General features: G+C 49.9%; 1 protein-coding gene across 2 annotated transcripts in view; it reads right to left on the reverse strand.

Moving 5' to 3' along the window:
* DOCK11 (dedicator of cytokinesis 11) overlaps positions 1 to 12,366 on the reverse strand; it is an 85,506-nt gene extending 73,140 nt beyond the window's left edge. For both annotated transcript variants that reach the window (XM_066559650.1, XM_066559651.1), the window contains exon 1: positions 12,265 to 12,366. In XM_066559650.1, coding sequence (XP_066415747.1) covers positions 12,265 to 12,366 — 102 coding nt within the window. The remainder of the gene's footprint in view (positions 1 to 12,264) is intronic.
* Between the last annotated feature and the right edge of the window lie 9,027 nt (positions 12,367 to 21,393).

Genomic DNA, 21,393 nt, shown 5'->3' on the forward strand with positions numbered 1-21,393 from the left:
CCTGTCACAGCTAAAATCACATTACTTCTGAGACTGGCAACACTCCAGGGCAGAGAGATCACTCCCACTGCAATGCACAATCAAAAACAGCGAAGTCCCCACTTTTTTATTTTGCTCAAGAAACCTGACTGTACATGAGAGAATTCAAATGATGCCTGGAAACTGAGCAAACTCACTTGGCAAACCATATGGGCATGTGGAAATGAGCAATTTCTATCCACAGAAAAGCCTTTCCACAACCAGGATTCAAAGATCAGGTCAGGAAAAACTCACATAGTGTGGCCTTTAAGAGCTTTTTCCTTTTAGTATCACATTTGTGACTTTTTCCACCCCCAGCTCCTGCACTGCCATCTGATCCCATTACACACTCTCACTCAAGCTTGCAGAAAGGCTGCAGAGCTCAATTTACAAAAGCTCAGATTCACTTCAGAGAAGTCATCACTGCAGACTGCTGTGCATGAGAAAGAATCATCAAAACCCAGGAACTCTGGGCTTGGCCATCCAATGTTCATGGAAGTGCCATAAACCTCTGCAAAGCCAGAATAAAGCCTGAGCCCCAAGGACTCTGCATTCAAAACCCCAGGAGAAGGGAAGAAGAGCTCAGGGAGGAAGGGCAAGCAGGGAGACACTGTGAGTCAGCACATGGCAGCAGCCACAGCACAGGGCTGCCCTGCTGATGCCAGGAGGTTTGGGCTTCTCAGCAAAGCCACATTTTGGGAAGAAATCAGCAGGGAGGCAATGAGGCAGCTCCCAGCAGGTGATGGGGAGCTGGTGTCCACGAGCCTGCTGCAAAGCCAGCACTCAGCTGGATGCAGCAGATGCACAATGGTAGAAGCTCAAGGGTGAAAAACAGTCCATAAAGCTGGGTATGAGCAGGCCAAAACTATTTTTACACTGGCCAGAAAGAAGGAAGCTTAAAAACACAAGAAAAATGTCCAGACAGGAATCCTGGCTCTGCTGAAGACACCAAAATACTGAGACACCACAGCTCCACCTGGGACAGGTGAGAGGGGTGGGCTGTAAGGTGGGCATGCAAACAGAGCATCCTGTGAAAAGGCAAGGGAGGAAAACCTCACCAGAAAGAAAGAGGAGAAGCAGGGGAAGAATGGAGAGAGAGAAGGGTCTCAGGAGCTGGCCCAAGGTGGTGCAAGAGAGGGTAGAATGGAGGATGGGGGTTTTACCCATCTGGGGATGGATCTGTGCAGCGACCACATCATGGGAAGCAAGAATTGTGCCAAGGTTGGGCTGTGTAGCTGTGAGAGGCAGGAGATGGGGTCAGGGAGGCCAGGAGGGGCTGGAGGAGAAGGTGGGCACTGCAGGCAGGAGAGGAGCCCCAGGGGCAACCAGGAAGGGAAGAAGGAATTGAAGGAATTGGTGAGGAGAAGGGGCCTGCCAGGGAGTGATGAGATCAAACACACAAACACACAAACACAAACACACAAACACAAACACACACAAACATCAATACACAAACATGCACAAACACAAACACACAAACACACAAACACACAAACACAAACACACACACACACAAACATCAACACAAATACACACAAGCACAAACACACACACAAACACACACACAAACACACACACAAACACACACAAACACACACACACACAAACACACACACAAACACACACACACACACAAACACACACACACACACAAACACATAAACACAAACACACACACACACAAACACAAACATCAACACACACACACAAACACACACACACACACACAAACACACACACACAAACACACACACACACACACACACACACACACAAACACACACACACACAAACACACACAAACACACACAAACACACACACACAAACACACAAACACACACACACACACACGCACACAAACACACACAAACACACACAAACACACACACACACACAAACACACACACACACACAAACACAAACACACACAAACACACACACACACACAAACACACACACACACAAACACACACAAACACACACACACAAACACACACACACACACACACACACACAAACACACACAAACACACACACACACACACACACAAACACACACAAACACAAACACACACACACAAACACAAACACACACACACCGAGCTCAGAGCAAGGCAGCAGCACAGCAGCCTCCTGAACAGCAGCACATCATTGCCAGGGCTCTCATGAGACAGGGCCTGGCTCAGAGTGCACACATCCCCTCTCCACCCCACTCTGTGCCAGTGTGTGCCCTGCTCCAGCTGAGTGCAGAGCCAGCACCAGGCTGCTGTGCCCCACTCCTGCCCTGGTCCCACACCCTCCCTGCACTGCACAGAGATGGCTGCACCTCCAGGAGCTCTCAGAGAAATAAAAAGCCTTCATGGGGAAGGGGAGGATGAGTGCACAGCCCTGGCACCCTGCAAGAAAACATCAGCAGTGGAAATGACTCACTCTTTCCATCCTAAAGCTCGAATCAGAAGCCAGCCCCCTCTCCTGTGCTTCCCTCCACCCCGCCCAAGTTCTGTGCAAAAGCATTTCAGCGACCCACAGCCCTCCCCTGCTGCATCCACAGCCCTGGGGGGCACCAGAACCTGGGTTCTGGGTACTTTGTAAGGTGGAAGTCTCCTTCTTCAATGCAATACTCACTTCCCAGTGAAAAAACAAAGTGCCTACAGTCACACTGCTGTCCCTGAGAGCAACACAGTATTGGTGTGAGACACCAGCTTGGGGAAGGCTTGAAGAAATAGTCAAAAAGTAGATGTCACTGTAGACATGCAAACATTTAGCTGTCATTATTAGGCCTGTCAAATAAAATGAACTCAGGCCTTGAAGTGTCTACAAGCTGGTTTAGAACTACAGGAAACCAGAATGATCAGCACGTGACTTTTCATTTTCCTTCCACTTACTCAGAAATGGACTCCACAGTTCACAGATCCTATTCTGAAGCAGAGTTCTGCAGCCACGAGAGGCAGGAACGCTGTTTTTCTTCCTGAAAGCTTGAGATTCTTGCATAATCACTTAAGCAAACAGGCCCCAGGAAACAGCTGCATTGCAATGGAGCAGTGAGAGTTCACAGCCCAAGTGTGAGTGGCTGAGAAGGCAGCGCTGCCACTCCAGCCCAGCTGCACTTCACCTCCACACATCACCTCTGGAAACCTTGAACAAGTGCAGAGCCAGCAGGAGAAGCACTGGCAAGTGGCAGCTGGGGGCACGGCCCTTGTCTGGCATGGGCACACACCTGAGGTGAGCCAGCACTGTCCCTGCACAGGGCAGTGCATCAGGACAAGCATTTTGCTTTCAGTACCCCTGTCCCTGTGCCTGACCTTCCTCAGGATCACCAAGTGCTGCTGGGTGACAGTGACAGCTCAGCACCCTCTGCCATGGGGTCTCCAGTGCCCAGCCCGAGGTCCTGTTAGTCCCTGCCTGCACAGGCACATCCTGGCTCTGAACAGGCACATCCTGGGTCAAACCCAGCCCTTCTCCTCCAGGGGCAGAGGGAGGCACCAGGGTAGCTCTGTGTCAGCCAAACTGCACCTGCATCCAGCTGAGCATCTGCTGCAGAGCATGAGAGAGGTGCAAACACGTCACAGCTTTGATTTCCTCCTTCGAAAATAATAGAGTTAATAGAAATTGGCAAAAGGGTACTGGTTTCTGTGGGATAACTGAATTTCTGCCAGATATGACTTCTCAAAGCATTCTGCAACACAGGCATGCTAAAAAAGGAAAATAGTAATTACAACGACAATAGTACATGTTATTTATTTAGGTTCTTAGCTGGAACATCCCAAAGTGCTTTTCAGATGTCACTTGTATTCCATCATTTATTTATGTAGTATCAGTTTTATATTTAGCATCCAAGTCCAGAATAGCCAGCTCCAGGACATCTTAAAGCAATTAATGGCACATAAGCAGAACCCTTCCCTTTCCTGTCTGTCTCAAACTCTTGTTTTTCTCTTGGGCAGCTGCTTGCACGCAGGGCTGAGCCAGGAGCACAGACACTGCCCCAGTGAGCAGGGGAGCACTCCCACCCCACCCCTTTGGGGCAGGGACACAGCAGCAGCAGGGCAGGACACTTGGCCAGTGTGGTGGTGTTCACAGGGCTCCCAGGATGAGGGAAGAGATGAGAATCTTGACTCCACGTTTCAGAAGGTTGATTTATTATTTTATGATATATATTATATTAAAAGAGAATGATCTATTAAAACTGTACTAAAAAAAGAGGAGGGATTTCATCAGAAGGCTAGAAAAGAATGATGATAAAATCTTGTGACTGACCAGAGTCCCAACACAGCTGGACCTGTGATTGGTCATCCAGTAGAAACAATCCACATGAGACCAATCAAAGATGCACCTGCCACATTCCACAGCAACAGATAATTATTGTTTACATTTCATTTCTGAGGCCTCTCAGCTTCTCAGGAGAAAAAATCCTGGCAAAAGGATTTTTCAGAAAATGTGTGTGTGACAGTGCAGGCCCATGGAGCACAGAGGGGAAGAGCAGGGCAGGAAGTCCCAGGGCAGTTTTGGGTGCCTCAGAAGCACAGAGAACACCCAGGCGGGTCAGGGGTGGTTTCAGCAGCTCAGGAAGTTGTCTCAGCCTCACCTTGCTCCATTTTCAGGCTGCAGGCACTGGATACAGGTGCAAAGGGGCTGTAAAGTTTAACTCTGTTCCCCCCAGCAAACAGGGGAGGCTGTGGATGGGCTCTGTAAGGGATGGACCCTTCAAGGCTTCAACCCACCCACAAAGTGCTGCTGTCAAAGAAGCACCCAAAGCTTCCCCAGATAAAACCATCCCTACAATTGCAACATCATGCAACAGGACAAGGGAGAGTTTAGGGCTCCCCAGGCAGAGAGGGAATGAAAAACCTGCCTGAGTCCAGTGCAACTCTCCTGGAACCTGAAAGTGCCAGGGAAAGCAGTTCTCTGCTGGAAGCTGGGTCTGTCTCCCTCAACACCAGCTTTGTGGGCATTCAGCCCAGCCTGGCCAGCACCATCATCTCCATCCAAGAGATGGAGGCTCCCTTTCCCTCCCCTGACCAAGACCTTTCTACCTGCCCCTGTCACAAATGCAGCTCCTGCCCACCCCCTCATGTCCCTGTGTCCCCCCATCCCTTTCTGGCTGACACAACAACTCCCTGGAGCCCCTGCTCAGCTCACCCCATGCCCAACAGGTCCCTGGAGCCCCTGCTCAGCTCACCCCATGTCCAACAGCTCCCTGGAGCCCCTGCTCAGCTCACCCCATGCCCAACAGCTCCCTGGAGCCCCTGCTCAGCTCACCCCATGTCCCCAAGGGCCACAGGCAGAGGCTGTGCTTGTCAGGCTGGCAGAGCCCTGGCAGACACAGAGCCAGCTGCCCTTCTGAGCCCTCCAGAGCTGCAGGACACGTGCCCTGCTCCACACACAGACACTGCAGCCCAGCCCACACCCAGGCTCCAGGCCACTGCCAAAACGCAGTCACACATGGCTGTGATGGCTCTCCAGAGCAGTGTGCAGCACTCTGACACCAGCAGCTCCCACCACTGCACAGGGGAGATGTCATTTCTCCCTTGCAGTGTCCTTGCTCAGGGGAGAGAGGCCAGGCTGCAGTGGGGATGTCACCCAGCATGGAGCCAGGGGCAGAGGAGGAGTGGGGAATGCTGTGGAGCAGCACAGTCTCCTTCCAGATGCAACCACTCCCCAGGAACAGTCCTGTGACAGGAGATATTAACAGGGAGAGAAGAAACTGCTTTTCAGTGAGAGAGAGGGGTGAGAAAGGGGTCAGGAACAAGCAGCCCTGACCCCATTAGAGAAGCAGCAGGAGGCAGGGAAAAGCTGTAAAGATAAGTCAGGGCTGTGTTGAAGGAAAGAGGAGCCATCAAGGGAGAGCTTTGATTTGTACTTTTAAGGGAATGAAAGAGATGGAAGAGTTGGTGACAGGGAAACATATTCCAGCATTTTTAAGATGACAGCAATGGCCACAAAGGTATAAGAAACGACTCTTTTCTTCCTTCCACAAAGCAGGAGTGAGGAGGCCAATTAACCAGGGATGCTGAAGCACACGTGTACCCCAGGCCTGGCTGCTGCTCAGCTGCTGTGTGTGACCCTGACTTGCATTCTCAGGCCACAGAAATGTCAAAAGCTTTGTGCAGTTTTGCACCATTAGAGATAATAAATCAGCATGCAGAGGGCTAAGTGAAATGATGAAAGAGCCACCCAGCTGCATCTAGAAAATGATGCTACACTACACACTACAGCAGGTTCTGCTGGTTCAAATGCTCCTGGCGCTGGGGGAGATACCTGCAAATATTTCCAGATACCAGAACAGGCTGAAACAAAGCCCAGGAGCCATCCCCTCTCTGTATTCTGAGAGCACAAATCCCAGCTGCAGTGCTGGCAGTGGCTGCAGGCAGCACCACCAACCATCTGTTCCAGGCATTTCACTGCACTGACAGGGGTGGGCTGGGGCAGATGCTGCCAGGGCAGGGACACCTGCATTTCCATGACACTGTCCTCAGCACTTTCAGCCTTGCCCAGTGAGTGCTAAAGCCCCAGCTAGCAAAATGTGGTAGGAGATAAACACATGTGGTGCTTCGTTCTCTTCCCAGAGCTTTCCTATAACAGGCAGGAGGACACAAACATTTAAATGATGCCTAGGGAAGGATAAGATTTTGCACCCATCAAAACCTTGTCATTGCTTCCAAAAACCTCCAGAACTGGACACACTGACTGCAGCTCCTGCTGTAACAGTCACACCTCAGCACACAGAAGAGCAAGGAACTGCTCCATCTGTTAAGGATGGGTATCAGTAGGAGGTGTGCCAGAGATTTGTCCCCACACAGCTACAGGGTGTACTTGGAGCCTTGCTCCTCTCCATCAAGCCATGCCCTTCATCCACTCCACAACTGGTGTGTGCTCAGGCAGGGGCAAACTCAGCCACTTCCCCGGCACACTTGGCCAGCCCTGGGCTAAATCCAGCCCCTCAGGGCACAGGAGCCCCGATTCAGGAAAGCATGGGATTAATTTTAGGAATGCTTTTAAGTGTTTTCTCGAATGAGCCCCTGTGAACAAGATTCTCTCCACAGACACTTCTATAGGAGTCAGCAGGGCCAGCTCTGGAGGCACAGCAGGCAAACCCTGCCCAGCTTAAACCAACAGCAAAGCTCCCGCCCACCAAGGCAGGGGCAGAATTTCCTCCCGTGCCTCATATATGTCTGTTTTTCTATGTAAATTGTGCAAACACAGCATGCTGACTACCCCCAGGGGAACAGGCATATATTCTGTCTCTCTTGGGTGCCAAGATCACTACAAACGCTGCATATAAACAGGCTTCACATTGATCAAAGTGAATTTAGCTTATTAAAAGAGGATTCTATGCAGAAAGCTGATTTCCTCTGCATGAGCATAAATCAAGACACTAATAATATAGTTTAAGCTGAAAAAAAAACCCACAGAAAGAACAAAATGCCTTTTTGCCTCCAGTCAAAACCTCCTTACTATCACCATTAAGGAGCTTTATATCTCCTTTTTGTGTCTGACTGAAACTGAGCCACCCATAGGAGCCCAGCCCAGCCCAGCCAGGATCAAACAAAACCCATCTCCTCCTGGCATGCTGCCCACCCTCTCACAGGGAGCTTTCAGGGAGCACACCACAAAGAGCAGACACTTGCCCTGAATACCTCTGGGTGGCAAGGATCCACACAGTTGTTTGCAAGCAGAGGCTCTCCCACTGCCATTTGCTGGCCCAGAGCTGTGAGTGGCACCAAGCTGTGCCCTGGGGGTATCCAGAGATGCTCCCCTGGCCTGGCTGACCCAGCGTGGGCTAATCTTTTGCAGCTGCTCCTTCTCAGATAAGGTAGTCTGGCTCTGCACCCTTTCTAAACTCCTCATGGCAAAGCAGTAAATGCATCTTCAGTCAAACTGTATAGAAATGATCTAAAGAAAATCAGGGCAATTGTGCGAGACTTTGAATTGCCACCAGATGACTGGGTTTGGCAGCACTGTGGGAAAATGCATCATCTCTGTTTTGCCAAGTGCTTGCTGCTCTGATCTTGTGCCTCCCACACTTTTAATTTCCCTGTCACGACACAGAGAACGACACTTCTGGAAAACCTGCACTGGGCTGAGACACAGCCCCCTCTCCCTGCAGGGCCCCAGAGCTGCTGAGAACATCCCAGAGAGACAGGGCAGGCACAGGGGGCTCAGCTTTGGCCTCACATCCACCCAAACAAGTGCAGCTGATTTGGTCCTTAGGCAGAAGGAAGAGCCCTTGCTGTTGTCCTGGCAGTGTCACAAGAGCCAGGGTCTCACTCACACACGTGAGCTCAAACTGCTCAACTCTGCAATGCCCCACTGCACTCCATGGGCTGCAGGTGAGTGGAGGAGATGGGTACAGGCACTTCCATCAGAACAAGGACTGCCCACCTGAGCACTCAGGTGCATCCTGCTGGCAAGAGTCTGAGATTGCAGCTGCCCAGGGCCCCCATCAGCAGTGCCCCCCAGCACTGCAGGGTTCCCCTCCTTGCTGCTCAACTTTCCCACTATTACTCAGCAACATCAGAGGATGGGAGGAGGGAGATTGCACTGAAGGTCTGAGCCAGAATCACCCATCTCCATCCACTGCCAAAGGTCCCTGGTTGCTCTCTTTCAGCTCTAGCCCAGATGCCTCTCCCAGGTACCATCAGCACTTTGGCTCTGAAGCTGCACTTCTAACACAGCATTTTACTGTGGGTGCCCAAAGGTTTAAGCTGGCTCGTCTTTCAGTAAGATTGGTTTAGGTTATCACACTTGGGCTTTGACTGCTCCTTTCTTTAACCTAATCTTAAAATTTCTCTTTACCTTTCAAGTGTGTCATTTATCCCACCTGCCAACAAACACTTCCACTAAATTTGTCTGTTTATTTAAACAGTGACATTATTTGTCAATTAGCCAGCCCAAACTTCATCCCTAGCTGTAATCAGTAGCACACATCAGGGACCATTCAAAGCTGAAATTGATACAATCTGCCCTGCAGCCTCGTGCAGAGAGGAGCACAGGGAGAAGCAGGGTTCCCACAGAGCGCTGCCTGCGGCACCCGGCACTCCCAGCAGGGCTGTGCCTGCTTTCAAGGGATTCCTGCTGAACTGTCCCTCCCCAGAGCTCCCCTGCACAGCCCGTCTGTGAACGAGATGCAAGGCCAGAATGATGGCCAGGATGCTGGGAACAGAAGCAGAGTGAGAGGGAACAGGAGCCCCAGGTGACGGCTCTGCATCCTTCCCCATGCTTCACACAGGGACCAAAGTGTCCCTGAGCTCCCCTCCACAGCCTGTGCTGATTTCCACTGCTGCAGGTTCCAGCTCTGCTTACCCTGACAGGAGCAGCTCTGACTGCATCCTAGCAGCTGGTCCAAAGGGCAGAGTGTGGACACAGGGACTCCAGGACACCTTGGAAAGGGACAGGCTCCCCTCACTGCCAACCGCCACCATATCCAACACCTCCCTTTCACAAGCACAGAGGAGCAAAGCCCTGCCAAAATCAACAATGTAAATACTCTCTTTGCACTAGACAGGCATAAATCAAAAACCAGGAACAGAAATAAAAGATGGCATGGGCTTCACTGCTCCTGCAAGACAGCAGCTTTGTAACCACACTGTAGCAGACATCACACTCCTGGGGCTGGACACGGCGCTTCTGGCTAGAGAGACACCTCCTTAAACACACAAATTGTGGCTCTGGACAAGCTGACCACTTCCATGGCATTAAAAGCTTTCCTCACTGAGATGTTTTCTTTTATGAGCATTTCATTCACTGACTACAAACAGCTTCTTACTCCAGACAGTTCCTTGTCTCAAGGCGTGCCCTGAATGCCCAGAGTGCTGAGCTCACCCAAGACACTGAGAGAGCCCCACGGTGCCCACTCCTCCAGGGGATGGAGGTGTGGGCTCTGGTACCTGCAGCATTAGCTCTGCCCACCACCCTTCATCCCCTTCATGCTCAGCACCAGAGATACCTGTGCTTTCAGCTATTATTGCCAGAGGTACCTGTGCTTTCAGCTATTATTGCCCCAAGGCGAGCAGACTGCCAAGGCACTTGACAAGATGACCAAGGGAATATTAAACTATTCACATGCTTTTTATTGACTCAACATCACCTGCTCTGTCCAGGATGCAGGAAGAGGATGGGATCCTGCCAGGCAAAGGCTCCAGTGCAACTCCAGTCTGCTTCATAAAGTCCCAGTTCCTGACATGCTGGGACACAGAGCATCACCTGCTGCCAGCCTGCTCCACCCAGTTATCAAACACCAGCTCCTACTGGCCACCCTCGGCTTCCCTGAGCTCAGCACTCCCCAGGGTGAGGGATCACAGTCCTGATTGCTGGGCCCTTCCACCTGCCCCACACTGGCTGTGGCAAGCAGAGGGCAGATGGGATGGGGAGGTGCTCACACAGCTCTGTGGCTGCCCAGCACCATCAGCACCAAAACTGAGACTCACCTCGGGAAGAGGATCAGAAACTGTGACTTCTCAGCCCCACCCTCCCTCCACCACTCCCCACCATCATTTCTCAGGATCCTCTCTGTACCCTCCCAACAACCACAGACATCCCTTCCTCACAAAGATGACAAACTAGAAGATAGAGAGGAGCCAGCTTTTTGCTGGAGCACACCTCATCCTTAATCACTGAGGAAGGTGAAAATGCCACCTGAGACAGTCCTATGAGCTTGTGCCACCTCCTTCCCCACTCCCTGATCACTGCAGTGCCTTATGGCCCTTCCCAGTGATGCAGAAGTAAGTGCTGGGATTTATCCACTGCTGCTGAACTGTGGAAAGCAGGAACCTCTGCCAGGACCTGGATCAGGAACACCTGCCCTCACCCTCCTCTGGTGCTTGGCTGCAAACACACGAGGCAGCACAGCAGCTCTGGGGATCTGCCTGCCAGAGAGAGGGAGAAGTTGGCAGGGACAGCGTGGGCAATGAAACCCTAGAGGGGATCAGAAAAAGAGTGGCTGCCTGACAGACTCTGATGCTCCTCTGGGTTCCTGTCAAGGTTTTATTTATCTTCATCTGCAGTCCCACCCATCCCTTCCCCTTCTGAGAAAAAGAACCTGACACGGGCACCACATAACCATTTGCATGTAGGATCCCAAAGCCCTTCTGGTCCTATATATGTAATTTCTTGTACAAAGCCTTTGTCCCTGTGTATTGTTGATGAAAGAGGGAAAGCAAATCACATGGAAGCCCATAAGAATCTCCAAACAACTGCACATAGGAAGCAAAAACTAGTACGAGAAAATCAGGCTAGATTATCACCATGGCTTTTTTTCTGGCTTACAAATCTGTAAATTTACAAGAGAACTCTGCTTTTAAAATAAATGTTAAAACCTCTCAATTTATTAAACAGCACATGCCATTCAATCTAACAGTAGAGAACTAATAGGAATCATTTGCTGAACTTGTACTGCACTTTCTGCATATCCCATTGCCTAACCTTTCTTCCATCAAAGTCAAGGTCAAAGTTGATCACACGCTAGAGTAATTCAATGAGCACCAGTGAAACACATCCAACAAAGCCTGGGAAGCTGGGAGTTGACCCCGGCATCCTCCCAAGGCGCAGCGCTGCCGTTTGCACAGCTGTGAGCACAACAAAGACAACCTGCTGCAGCATCCCACATGCCGGCAAGAAACGCAGCTGACCACGAACGTGACTTTCACCCCAGACCCTTGAGCGCAATTCCCGGGATCTATCGGGATCTACGGGATCTATGGGGCTCCCGGCTCACAGCGCCTGTGCCTCCCGCCTTGCCCGGCCGTGCCCTTCAGTCCTGCCCTGTCCATGTGCCGGGTTCACACTGTCCGCACCCCGTTACTCCGTCACCTGTTTGCTCGGTGCCCCGCACTCCGGTTCCCGTTAATTCCTGCTGCCGCCGCCGCCCCACGCCAGGACCGAGCGCCGCTTCCCTGCGATGCTCCCGGCCCGGAGCGCTCAGAGGGGCGCGGTGGCGCAGGTGGGATGGCAGGGCACGGCACGGCACGGCGCACACGGAGGGGACCCCAAAGACAGATCCTCATCCCCTGCCTTGCCCAGCCGCGCCCTCCTCATCCCCTGCCCGGAGCTTCCCAAACCCTGCCCCGCCGCGCCCTGCGCATCCCCCGCTCTGCCAAGCCCCGACCCAGCTCTGCCCTTGCTCCAGGCCCTCTTCCTCTTCCTCTCGGCGCATCCCCTGCCCAGCTCTGCCCGTCCCCGGCGCTGCCGGGCTCCTCCCGCTGCCGAGCGGGGCCGGGGCGCGGCCCCTGCCGGGCGCTGCCCGCGCTCACCAGGACGAAGGAGCTGCGCACCGCCTCCGACACGCTCTGCCGCAGCTCGGCCGCCGTGCCCGGCTTGCTGAGCCGCTTCGTGAACTTCCTCACTTCCGACATGGCGACATGATCCGATCCGCGCCGAGCCAAGCCGAGCCCCGCGCTCCCTTCGCGCTCCCTTCGCGCTCCCTCGCTGCCGCCGGGCGGGCGCGGCCGGGCCGGGGCGGGCGGAGCCGCGGGGCGGGCCCGGGAGGGTCCCCGCTTTGTCCCGCCCCGCCCGGGCCCGCTTTGTCCCCGCTGCAGGTGGCCCGGAGCCCGCCCCGGCACAGGCACAGCCCCGGGGGATGCAGCAGCGACCCGGCCAGCGAGGGCACGGCGAGCCGGGGACAGCGGGCTCAGAACAACGGCACTCGCGGGATGGGGCAGCGGGCAGTTGGTATCACGATCTCCCGGCTCTCCCAGGTGCTCCTGCAAGGCTAAGCTGGATCCAGGACAAGAGCTGTCTACTGAGCATCTCTGTGCTGGTGATATTTACCAGGGCAGCGGGCTGTGTTTTGGATTTGTGCTGGAAACTGTGTTGATAATTAGGGATGTTGTCCTTACCGCTGAGCAGCGCTGACACAGAGTCAAGGCAAGAACTTTTCTGCTCCTCACCCCACCCCAAAATTGCAGCAATGAGTTGGGAGGGGACACAGCCAGGATAGCTCACCCCGAGTGACCCAAGGGACACCCCACACCCTGTGGCATCAGCTGATGGTATAAATCAGGGTCAGAAGAAGGGAATGGGGACGTTCAGAGTGTCTTCCCAAGTCACCATCACTCATGAGGGAGCTCTGCTGTCCTGGGGATGCCTGAACCTGTCTGCTCTGGGAAGTTGGGAATGAATTCCTTGTTTTGCTTTGCCTGTGTGAGTGACTTTTGCTTTACTTGTTAAACTGTATTCAGTTTCCTCACTTATACCCTCCTGATTCTCCCCCAACATCCCACTGGGGTGAAGGGATGGAACAGCTGCGTGCAGCTGAGCTGTGAGCTGGGGTTAAATGAGAAAATATCCAACCTATCGAGTTTGCTATAGAAAACTGCTAAACTGCTTTGATTACAGAGGCCATGATCACATTTGCTTGCCCAGCTGCAAAACCAAGAAATAAGGATATGAAAAGAAGATTCCTTAGGACTCAATTCCTACTCCTCATTATTTTGTCATTGTGCACTTCTTTGAAGGATGGTGATTTTGAAATTACAATGGTGAGCCTTTGTTTTGTTTATTAAAGCCTTTAAATTTTTTTTACTTATTTTGTGTTTTGTGTCTTCACAGCAAGATACTGAATTGAACAGAGTTACCATGTAGTCATAGGAATTTACACACATTGTGCCATATGACTGATTTAATACTATCTACAAGGATCTCACTGGAATTATAGGCATCCCATTAATCACACAACTTATAGAGAAGTAGTTTTGATTATGAGAGCCAATCTGTAGGGGGAAATGAATACAGCCATTATGATCCAAACAATTTAAAATGTTATTCATGACTCCTAAAGCATGTAAGCCAGTTATTGTTCTGCTTTTTAGGAGTTCACGGAAGGGGCAGCAGTCACCATTTCATATGAAACATTGCTCTGGGTTTTTACATCAGAGGCAAAACAAATCTGATATTTTATTGTTAATTATCAAGTATCTACTAGATGCAGGATAGAAAAAGTTGACAAGTTAAGGAACTTGCATTTTCACAAATATGAAGGTTTTCTGAACCCAAGTTAGTTGAAAAGCACTGTGATGCACAATTCCAGTAGCAGCACTGTGAGGTTCACTTCCTTATTCCCACACCCATGAATGTTCTTGTAGAGATTTTTATCAGCCACTTCAAATCCTCACAGCACAGCTCTAGCGACTCCCCTGCAGTGAACTGGCACATAAAATTATTAGGTCTCCTTCACCTGGCCACAAAAGGACAGGTAACACAACGATGCTGGTCACAGAGTGAGGGTGGCCTTGTTCCTGATGGCTGCTGGGGACAGCCCCTGGCCCCTGTGGCTCCTCAGAGGGGCCTGGGCACTGCAGGAGAGCCCCACCAGTGACTGGGGCCAACAGCTCTGCCAGAGCCACTCCTGCCTTCCATTTGCTGCATTAGGAACAGCTCTGAGAACCAGAGTGTTTGTCTGGGGAGGAGAGTGCTGGGATGGTCACTTGACAAGAAATAAAACCCTCCCTAAAGCACACACTCCATTTCTTAGCTAGACAGAAACAAAAGATTCCCACTAAGTTTATGAGCCTGGTTGGGTGCCAGCATCCAAAGAGCTGCCCATCAGCATCCCACTGACCTGAGCTCAGCAGCCAGGGAGGACCAGGGAACAGAGAGGCTGCTTTTTGAAGCAAAGCATGAAAAGGAAAATAAAAGCAAAGGGAAGGACACATCACATGAAAACAACCTGCAGAAAGCTGTGATTCCATCTTGGGCAGACTAAACATCAGAGTAAGAGCCTCAAGCACAAAAAGTGTTAAGGCAAGACAACAGCAGCCACAGCACTGCTGTTACAGACCAACCCAGGCCTGCAGGACTGTACCTTTCATCTCCTTTTTCACAGGGAAAAAAGGCCAGTAATGGTTTATCAGCACAAGAAAGGCATCCAAGGACACACAGGAGCATTTAAAAGTGCTGAGGAGTGGCACTGCCTCAGATAAAACTTTCTCCAACTCAGTTTGCATGGGGAACTCACAGATGTGAGAACTCTCAAATGTGCCAATATTTTCATCTCTGTCTTTTTGTTGAGACTACAGCCTTGAAGTCCCCAATGTCATTTTGATCCCACACCTGCCTGAGTGATCAGAGGGTGAGCAGCAGCACTTGTAGTTCCCAGTGAAGATACATGCTGGAAGGTGCAGCCAACAGCTCTGCTGCACAGCACAGAGAAAATTTCCAGAGGACATCATATTAGACTGATAGTGGTATCCTTCCCACTTAGCAGTAGCACTATAGCACAGAAGATGCACTAAAGAAGAATCTCTTTTCTTTTTTTTTCTTTTTTTTTTTTGACAAGTATCTGTCAGTGCAGCTGATGCTGACATAAGGTTTGGAACCATACATAGGGGACCCTGACCCAGCTTCACAAACCTCCCAAAGGTACTGAAGGGTTAGTGGCAGGCTCAGAATTTAATTTCTCAAGCCATCCAAGATAAAAGGCACTTAATATTATCAGCCAATAATCCAATTTTTCACTGCTTTCAGTGATTATCTGTGGGCCTTACTAGCACCTGCCCATGAGTCTGTCCCAGAAAAAGCACCAATGTGATTAATTGGAGCAGGTGATTAATCAAGAGTTTCACTGCACTGGGGAGGGTCCTGCATTCCTGCAGGGAGCCTGCCAGACTCAGTTACCCAGATCCAGATGTGGTTTTTTTGCTGGGCAGGAGGAGGATTACAAAGATGCCATTACATCTTCCATTTCCCAGCTTCAAAATTCCTGTGAGATACAGCTATGATGTTTGAATCTATTTCAAGTACTTCAAAATTAAAAAAAAAAAAAAAAAAACAACCAGACAATCCAGAAAGTGTCCTTAGAAAGGTATCTGCACACTGACCCCTCTTGATAGCAAAGCCAAGGCACAGACTGCCCCAGGTCCAACAAATTTTGTGCATCATGTGCCTTCTGCCAAAGCAAGGGGCAAATGAAGTGCTTGGCTATCTTGATCAGCCATCACTCCTGAGCTGCACATGCAGCCAACCAGCACTGCTGCTGTGCTCAGGGGAAATCTGGGAAGGCTCAGGAGAGACAAACACTGTGCAAGGCCAGGTATGGCAGGAGCAGCTGGTCAGACACCTCAGCTACGGCTGCTCCTCCCTGGGAGCCACATCCCTGTCGCCCATGGCCAGAGGTGGCAGTGGCACTGTCACAAAGCCCGGGAGCCACATCCCTGTCGCCCATGGCCAGAGGTGGCAGTGGCACTGTCATTAAGCCCGGGAGCCACATCCCTGTCGCCCATGGCGCCAGAGGTGGCAGTGGCACTGTCACAAAGCCCGGGAGCCACATCCCTGTCGCCCATGGCGCCAGAGGTGGCAGTGGCACTGTCCTTAGCAGCCGCTTGGCTTCTCCAGGCTGTGGAGGGAGGCTGCTCCAGCTGAGCAGCACGGAGCGGGTCCTCGGGCTGCAGAGCCCTGGTGTTGAAGGGCTGCCCTCTGCTGCCTGATCCCCGATGGACGGGCACAGCCCAGGGGATGGGAGGAGTGCCAAAGCACGGCCCTGCCCAGGAGGGCACCCTCCGGTGAGCACTCAGCTCTGCAGGAGCACACACTGCTCTCACCTCCTCCAGCTCCTGGGAGGGAAGGCACGGCAGCTGCAGGTGCATCCTGGCAGCTCCCACCAGCATCCACCTCCATGGAAGAGCACACAAGGGTTTCAGGGACCTTGGGTAGACTCCTCCTTGCACAAAGGGTCAGTGAAGTAGCACTCAGAGGCACCACCAGTAATGGTGAATCCATGGGATGTCCCAGGCTGCCCTTAGCACATCCTTAAAGAGACAATATTGACCCTGCAGTCGCCAGATTTTTGTATTTTATATGTAAAAGTTCTTCCGAAGTTTACCTTGTGAAAAATAAGGCAACTTCATCACATTTGATTTTAAAAAAACGTGACCAAGATGCTGCTTCTGTGTGACAGTGGTCACAGGGGTCTTTGGATGAGGCAAGAGATGAGGATTTGACTCCATATTTCAGAAGGCTTGATTTATTATTTTATGATATATATATTACATTATAACTATAGTAAAAAAAAAGAAGGAAAAGTTTCATCTCAGAAGGCTAGCTAAGCTAAGAATAGAACAGAATGATAACAAAAGCAGCTGGCTCAGACAGAAAGAGAGAGCCAGCTCTGCTGTGACTGGTCACTAAATCCAAACATCCACACGAGACCAATCACAGATCCACCTGTTGCATTCCACAGCAACAGATAACCATTGGTTACATTTTGCTGCTGAAGCTTCTCAGCTTCTCAGCAGGAAAAATCCTAATGAAAAGATTTTCATTAAAAGATGTCTGCAACACTTCTGAAACACCCAGCATTAACTATTTTCAGATGCAGAACTACTAATAAGATTAATAGCAGTTCCAGCTGTGTCTAAAACCACTTCTTCTTCATTTTTCTGGCTTTTTTTCTTCTGCCACAGAGAACTGAGCAGAGACAAAAGCTCCTCAGTCCATGTATTGTGCACACCCAGACACTGGAAGGAGAGAGGTCAAGATGTGCTTGTTGGTGAGGGCCAGCACTGGTCTCACTGTACAGGTGGAGAGCCCTGCCAGCAACTGCAGAGCTGCTGCCTGCACCACAAGCATGGATATCACAGCCATGGTCACACAGCACAGGACAGCACTGCCCTGGCTGCTCACTGCCCTGCAGGCTCCACCCCTAACCCCAGGGAGAAAGGGCAAGAACAATTTCTGGTAAATTTGGAACACCTCAAAAAGCAGATGTTTGAATCTGTTCTAGTGTTTTACTATTCTGACAGGGGAAAAATAACCCAACCCAACACTTTTAAAATGTTTATTTAAACATAGGAATTTCCTCTATCTCATTTGTGCCCATGGTCACTTGTCCTTCCACTGGATAGCACCAGGAAGTCTCCAACATTTACCCAGTCAGGAATTTTTACACATGGGCAAGATCCCCCTGAGATGGCTCTCAGACCCAGCTCTCCCAAGCTCTCCATACCCTGACTAGCCCTTTGTTGGACTCTCTCCAGCAAATCCCTGCCTCTCTGTGTACAGGGGAGCCCAGCACTGCAGTGATGATCCCCTGAGCTGCTGCCCCTCTCTCCTGCATCCTGGAGCAGAACTGATCAGATGGGAGTGATGGAAGGAAAGCCCAGAGTTCAGGCTAAGCACAGAGCTCTACTGTAACACAGCAACATCCAGCTTATCAGCACTCCCCTATTTATCTTCCTCTGCTTGAAAGCTTTAAAGATCATTTACAATAACTGCCACACACAAGAGGATTATTATCTCACACAACTCCCATGAGCAGCTCTCCAGCTTGGACAAAGAATACAGCAATTAAGAGGTGGATACACACAGCTACTGGACATCCCCCCCTTAGGTCAAAATGCCATTGCTGCCTGGTCCCAGCCCAGTATTTTTCATGACAACTCTGTAAAAAAACAGAAGAAAAAACTCCCTGATGTTTGTTTCCTTGTATAGCTATGTGAGGCCAACTGGAAACCTGTATGGGGGGGGGTCACCATTGCTCAAAGAAATCTATTTCACAATATGCTCTGCAGAGTCAAGTACTGCACAGGTCAATAAACTAATCTCTCACCCTTTCAAATTTTCTTACTTTGTTACTGCTCTTCATTATTTGTTTTCAGACAGCAAAAGGAAGGAGCAGTTACTTCCATAAAAACAGAGTCTGTTGAAAACCTTAGGCACTAAGCAAAGTCCAGCAGGTCTAAAAAGACAAAAATTGCATTGGGATATTTAGATATGCAAACAGAGGAAGTAAGTGGAAGCAGAATGGAAGATAGCAGGGAAACACTTTCTGTGAGGCTGGTCACATATTGGGACAGGTTATCTACAAAAAACATAGTGTCCATCCCTGGAGATACTAAAAGGCCTGAGCAACTTGCTCTGACCTGGGTGAGCAGAGGGGAATGGACCAGAGCTCCAGAGAACTCCCTGGATCTTGAGCAATGTGTGATTCTGTAACAAACTGTTCTGTTAATTGCTCTAATATAATACCAGCCTTTATTCAGGAGGGTACTAAAGGATATATTTAAATTTATGCATGAACCCTACAAAAATCAAAGGAGTTATGGTTAGTGGAAAAACAAACTTTCTGGCACAGCTCTAAACATGTGCTCATCACTTACTGCAGTTAAAGACAAATTTACCCACAGGCTTAAACAAGTAGTCGTGCTCCTTTCTGAATGGCCTTTTGTGTGCTGCTCCATACGTAGCACTTGGCTTCACTCATTTTTTGTGCTCCATTTACTGAGCATTATAGTCTTGAGCAGAATTCCACACCAAAGCCTGAAGCACCATCACTAAAGCACATATCAGTTTCTAACCATGTGAACTAAAAAGCCTCCACTGCATCTTAGCAGGAGACCAATACTATTAGCAAAATACTAGGAAAGCAAAAGTAGCAGCTGTAGACACCAGCAGAAAGAACATGGATTCATGACTCCAGCAGCACATCCTCAGAACCAGCCAACAGATCCCTACAGCCTTCCAGTTTGTTCCCACTTTCACAAAATGAAGCAATGTGCTTAGAGGCAGTTCTCAAACAAGGTATCATATATGAAACTAGAGAAAACACCTAGAAAACAGACACAGATAAAACACAAAAAATTTTTCATTGCTGATATTCCACCCAGAAGCAGCAGGTAAATCTGCCTCAAAAGGTTAACAGCTTAGCATTCCTTACACTTCTAGGTTCACTTTGGCTCATTTGAGGAGTGGCCATTTTCCAACATGTCTTCAGCAAATTGGTAATGACAGGCAAAAAGAGCACAGTGGCCTTCCATGACTGATGAATCAATTCTGCCATGCCTATGGCTAATGCTCATATATTTAACACTGTTAGAATCATGCCAGCTGCAGAGTTCAGCATTGCATTCAGTGAAAAAAGAAAACCCAAAAGAATCTCACCAACCAAAAGAAACAAAGACATCCCCCTCCCCTTTTTAATTTCAGAGGAAAGGACTTGTGCAGCATCTAGAAATCAAATTTTAGCATGATTCAGCTCCTCGATCTGTTGTTTTTGTCCCTCTGTACGTGCACTGGGCTCGGTGCCCAGCTCTGAGAGAGACAAAGGTAGCAGGGGCACAGCTTTGTTTCCACCCACAGCCACTCACTGCCAGAACCAGCTGCCAGGACCCAGCTACAGCAGAAATGAGGTGCTGAAGATCTGTGACACTCACTCCAATCAGCTCATTTTATTGATTCTTGGGAAGTGACTGGGTTAATTCACATTTCCTGCACCAAGGTTCCTCTGCAATGGCAATTCCTCACTTTGTCTCCTGGGAATTCTCACTTTCTGTAAGCAGAATTTTGATGACATGAATGTCAACCTTTTGTTCCTTAACAGAGGTTATTAAGGAGCCCCCTGGAAAAAAACCACTCCAGAGAGAAGAACCCTCCTGCACAAAGAGAAATGTTTTATTTCAAGAGATCTCCATCCATGCTGTGCTTGTGCTCCAGCCAGGAACATCACTGCAGAGCAAGGGCACTCCCTGACCTACAGACAGTGAAGGCACATGACCGAACGCGACAGGCTCAGCAGGGAAACTGACATTTACCTGCAGGGAGAACTGGGAGCCTGTGACAACAGCAGAAGGCAGCACATCAGGTACCAGAGAAGTCTCCAGACCCAGCAGTGGCTGAGATCAGACAGGACACAGCACCACTCAGACTGGAAAAGCACTCAACCAACACAGCTTTTGGAAGGAGAGGGAAAGAGGCACTGATTTCTGAACCATCAAAACAGAGCAGAACAGTTCAGCTGGGGAAAAAGCATTGAGAGTACTACATCAATGCAGAGGAACACCAGAACAACCAGAGTGCTGAAAAGCATATATCAAGATATATCAAATATCAAGATAAATGGAAGTCAATCTTCCTCAAGATCAGCTTTGTTTTTACTACGTGAATAATGAAAACAATAACCCTTTTTTAATGAGCACCTGAGTACTCAACAGGTCCAAACACAAACATCTTAATAGAATTTCTGGCAGCTAATATGCAAAACTAACAGTTCAACTTATATCTCCAAAGTAGTCATGTTGAAAAAAAAAATTGTTCAGATCATTAAGAGGTTACAGAGGAGACTTTGCATACAACATGTAAAAACTGCCAAAGTGCAGGCCACTCATGTGGCAGGAACCCCTCCCAAAGTTCACTCAGCCCCACATGTACCTCCAACACTGCATGTTGACAGCAGCCGGTCTTCAGTCACTCAAAGCTGGGTTGGACCCATCCTCTTCTGTGTATTTCTTAGCAGGTAATAAGAGCTCCCTTCTCCTATTACCCATCCCCAGTTTTGGCATTTACTATTTTAACTATAATATGGGAAAAGCAGGAGTGAAAGAACAGCACACACACACAAAACCCCCAATGCTAAGCCCATACGCCTCTCCCTCCAGTCTGGACTTTTATTT

Source organism: Molothrus aeneus, chromosome 14, assembly GCF_037042795.1.
Source record: "Molothrus aeneus isolate 106 chromosome 14, BPBGC_Maene_1.0, whole genome shotgun sequence".
In the NCBI taxonomy this organism is placed as follows: Eukaryota; Metazoa; Chordata; class Aves; order Passeriformes; family Icteridae; genus Molothrus; species Molothrus aeneus.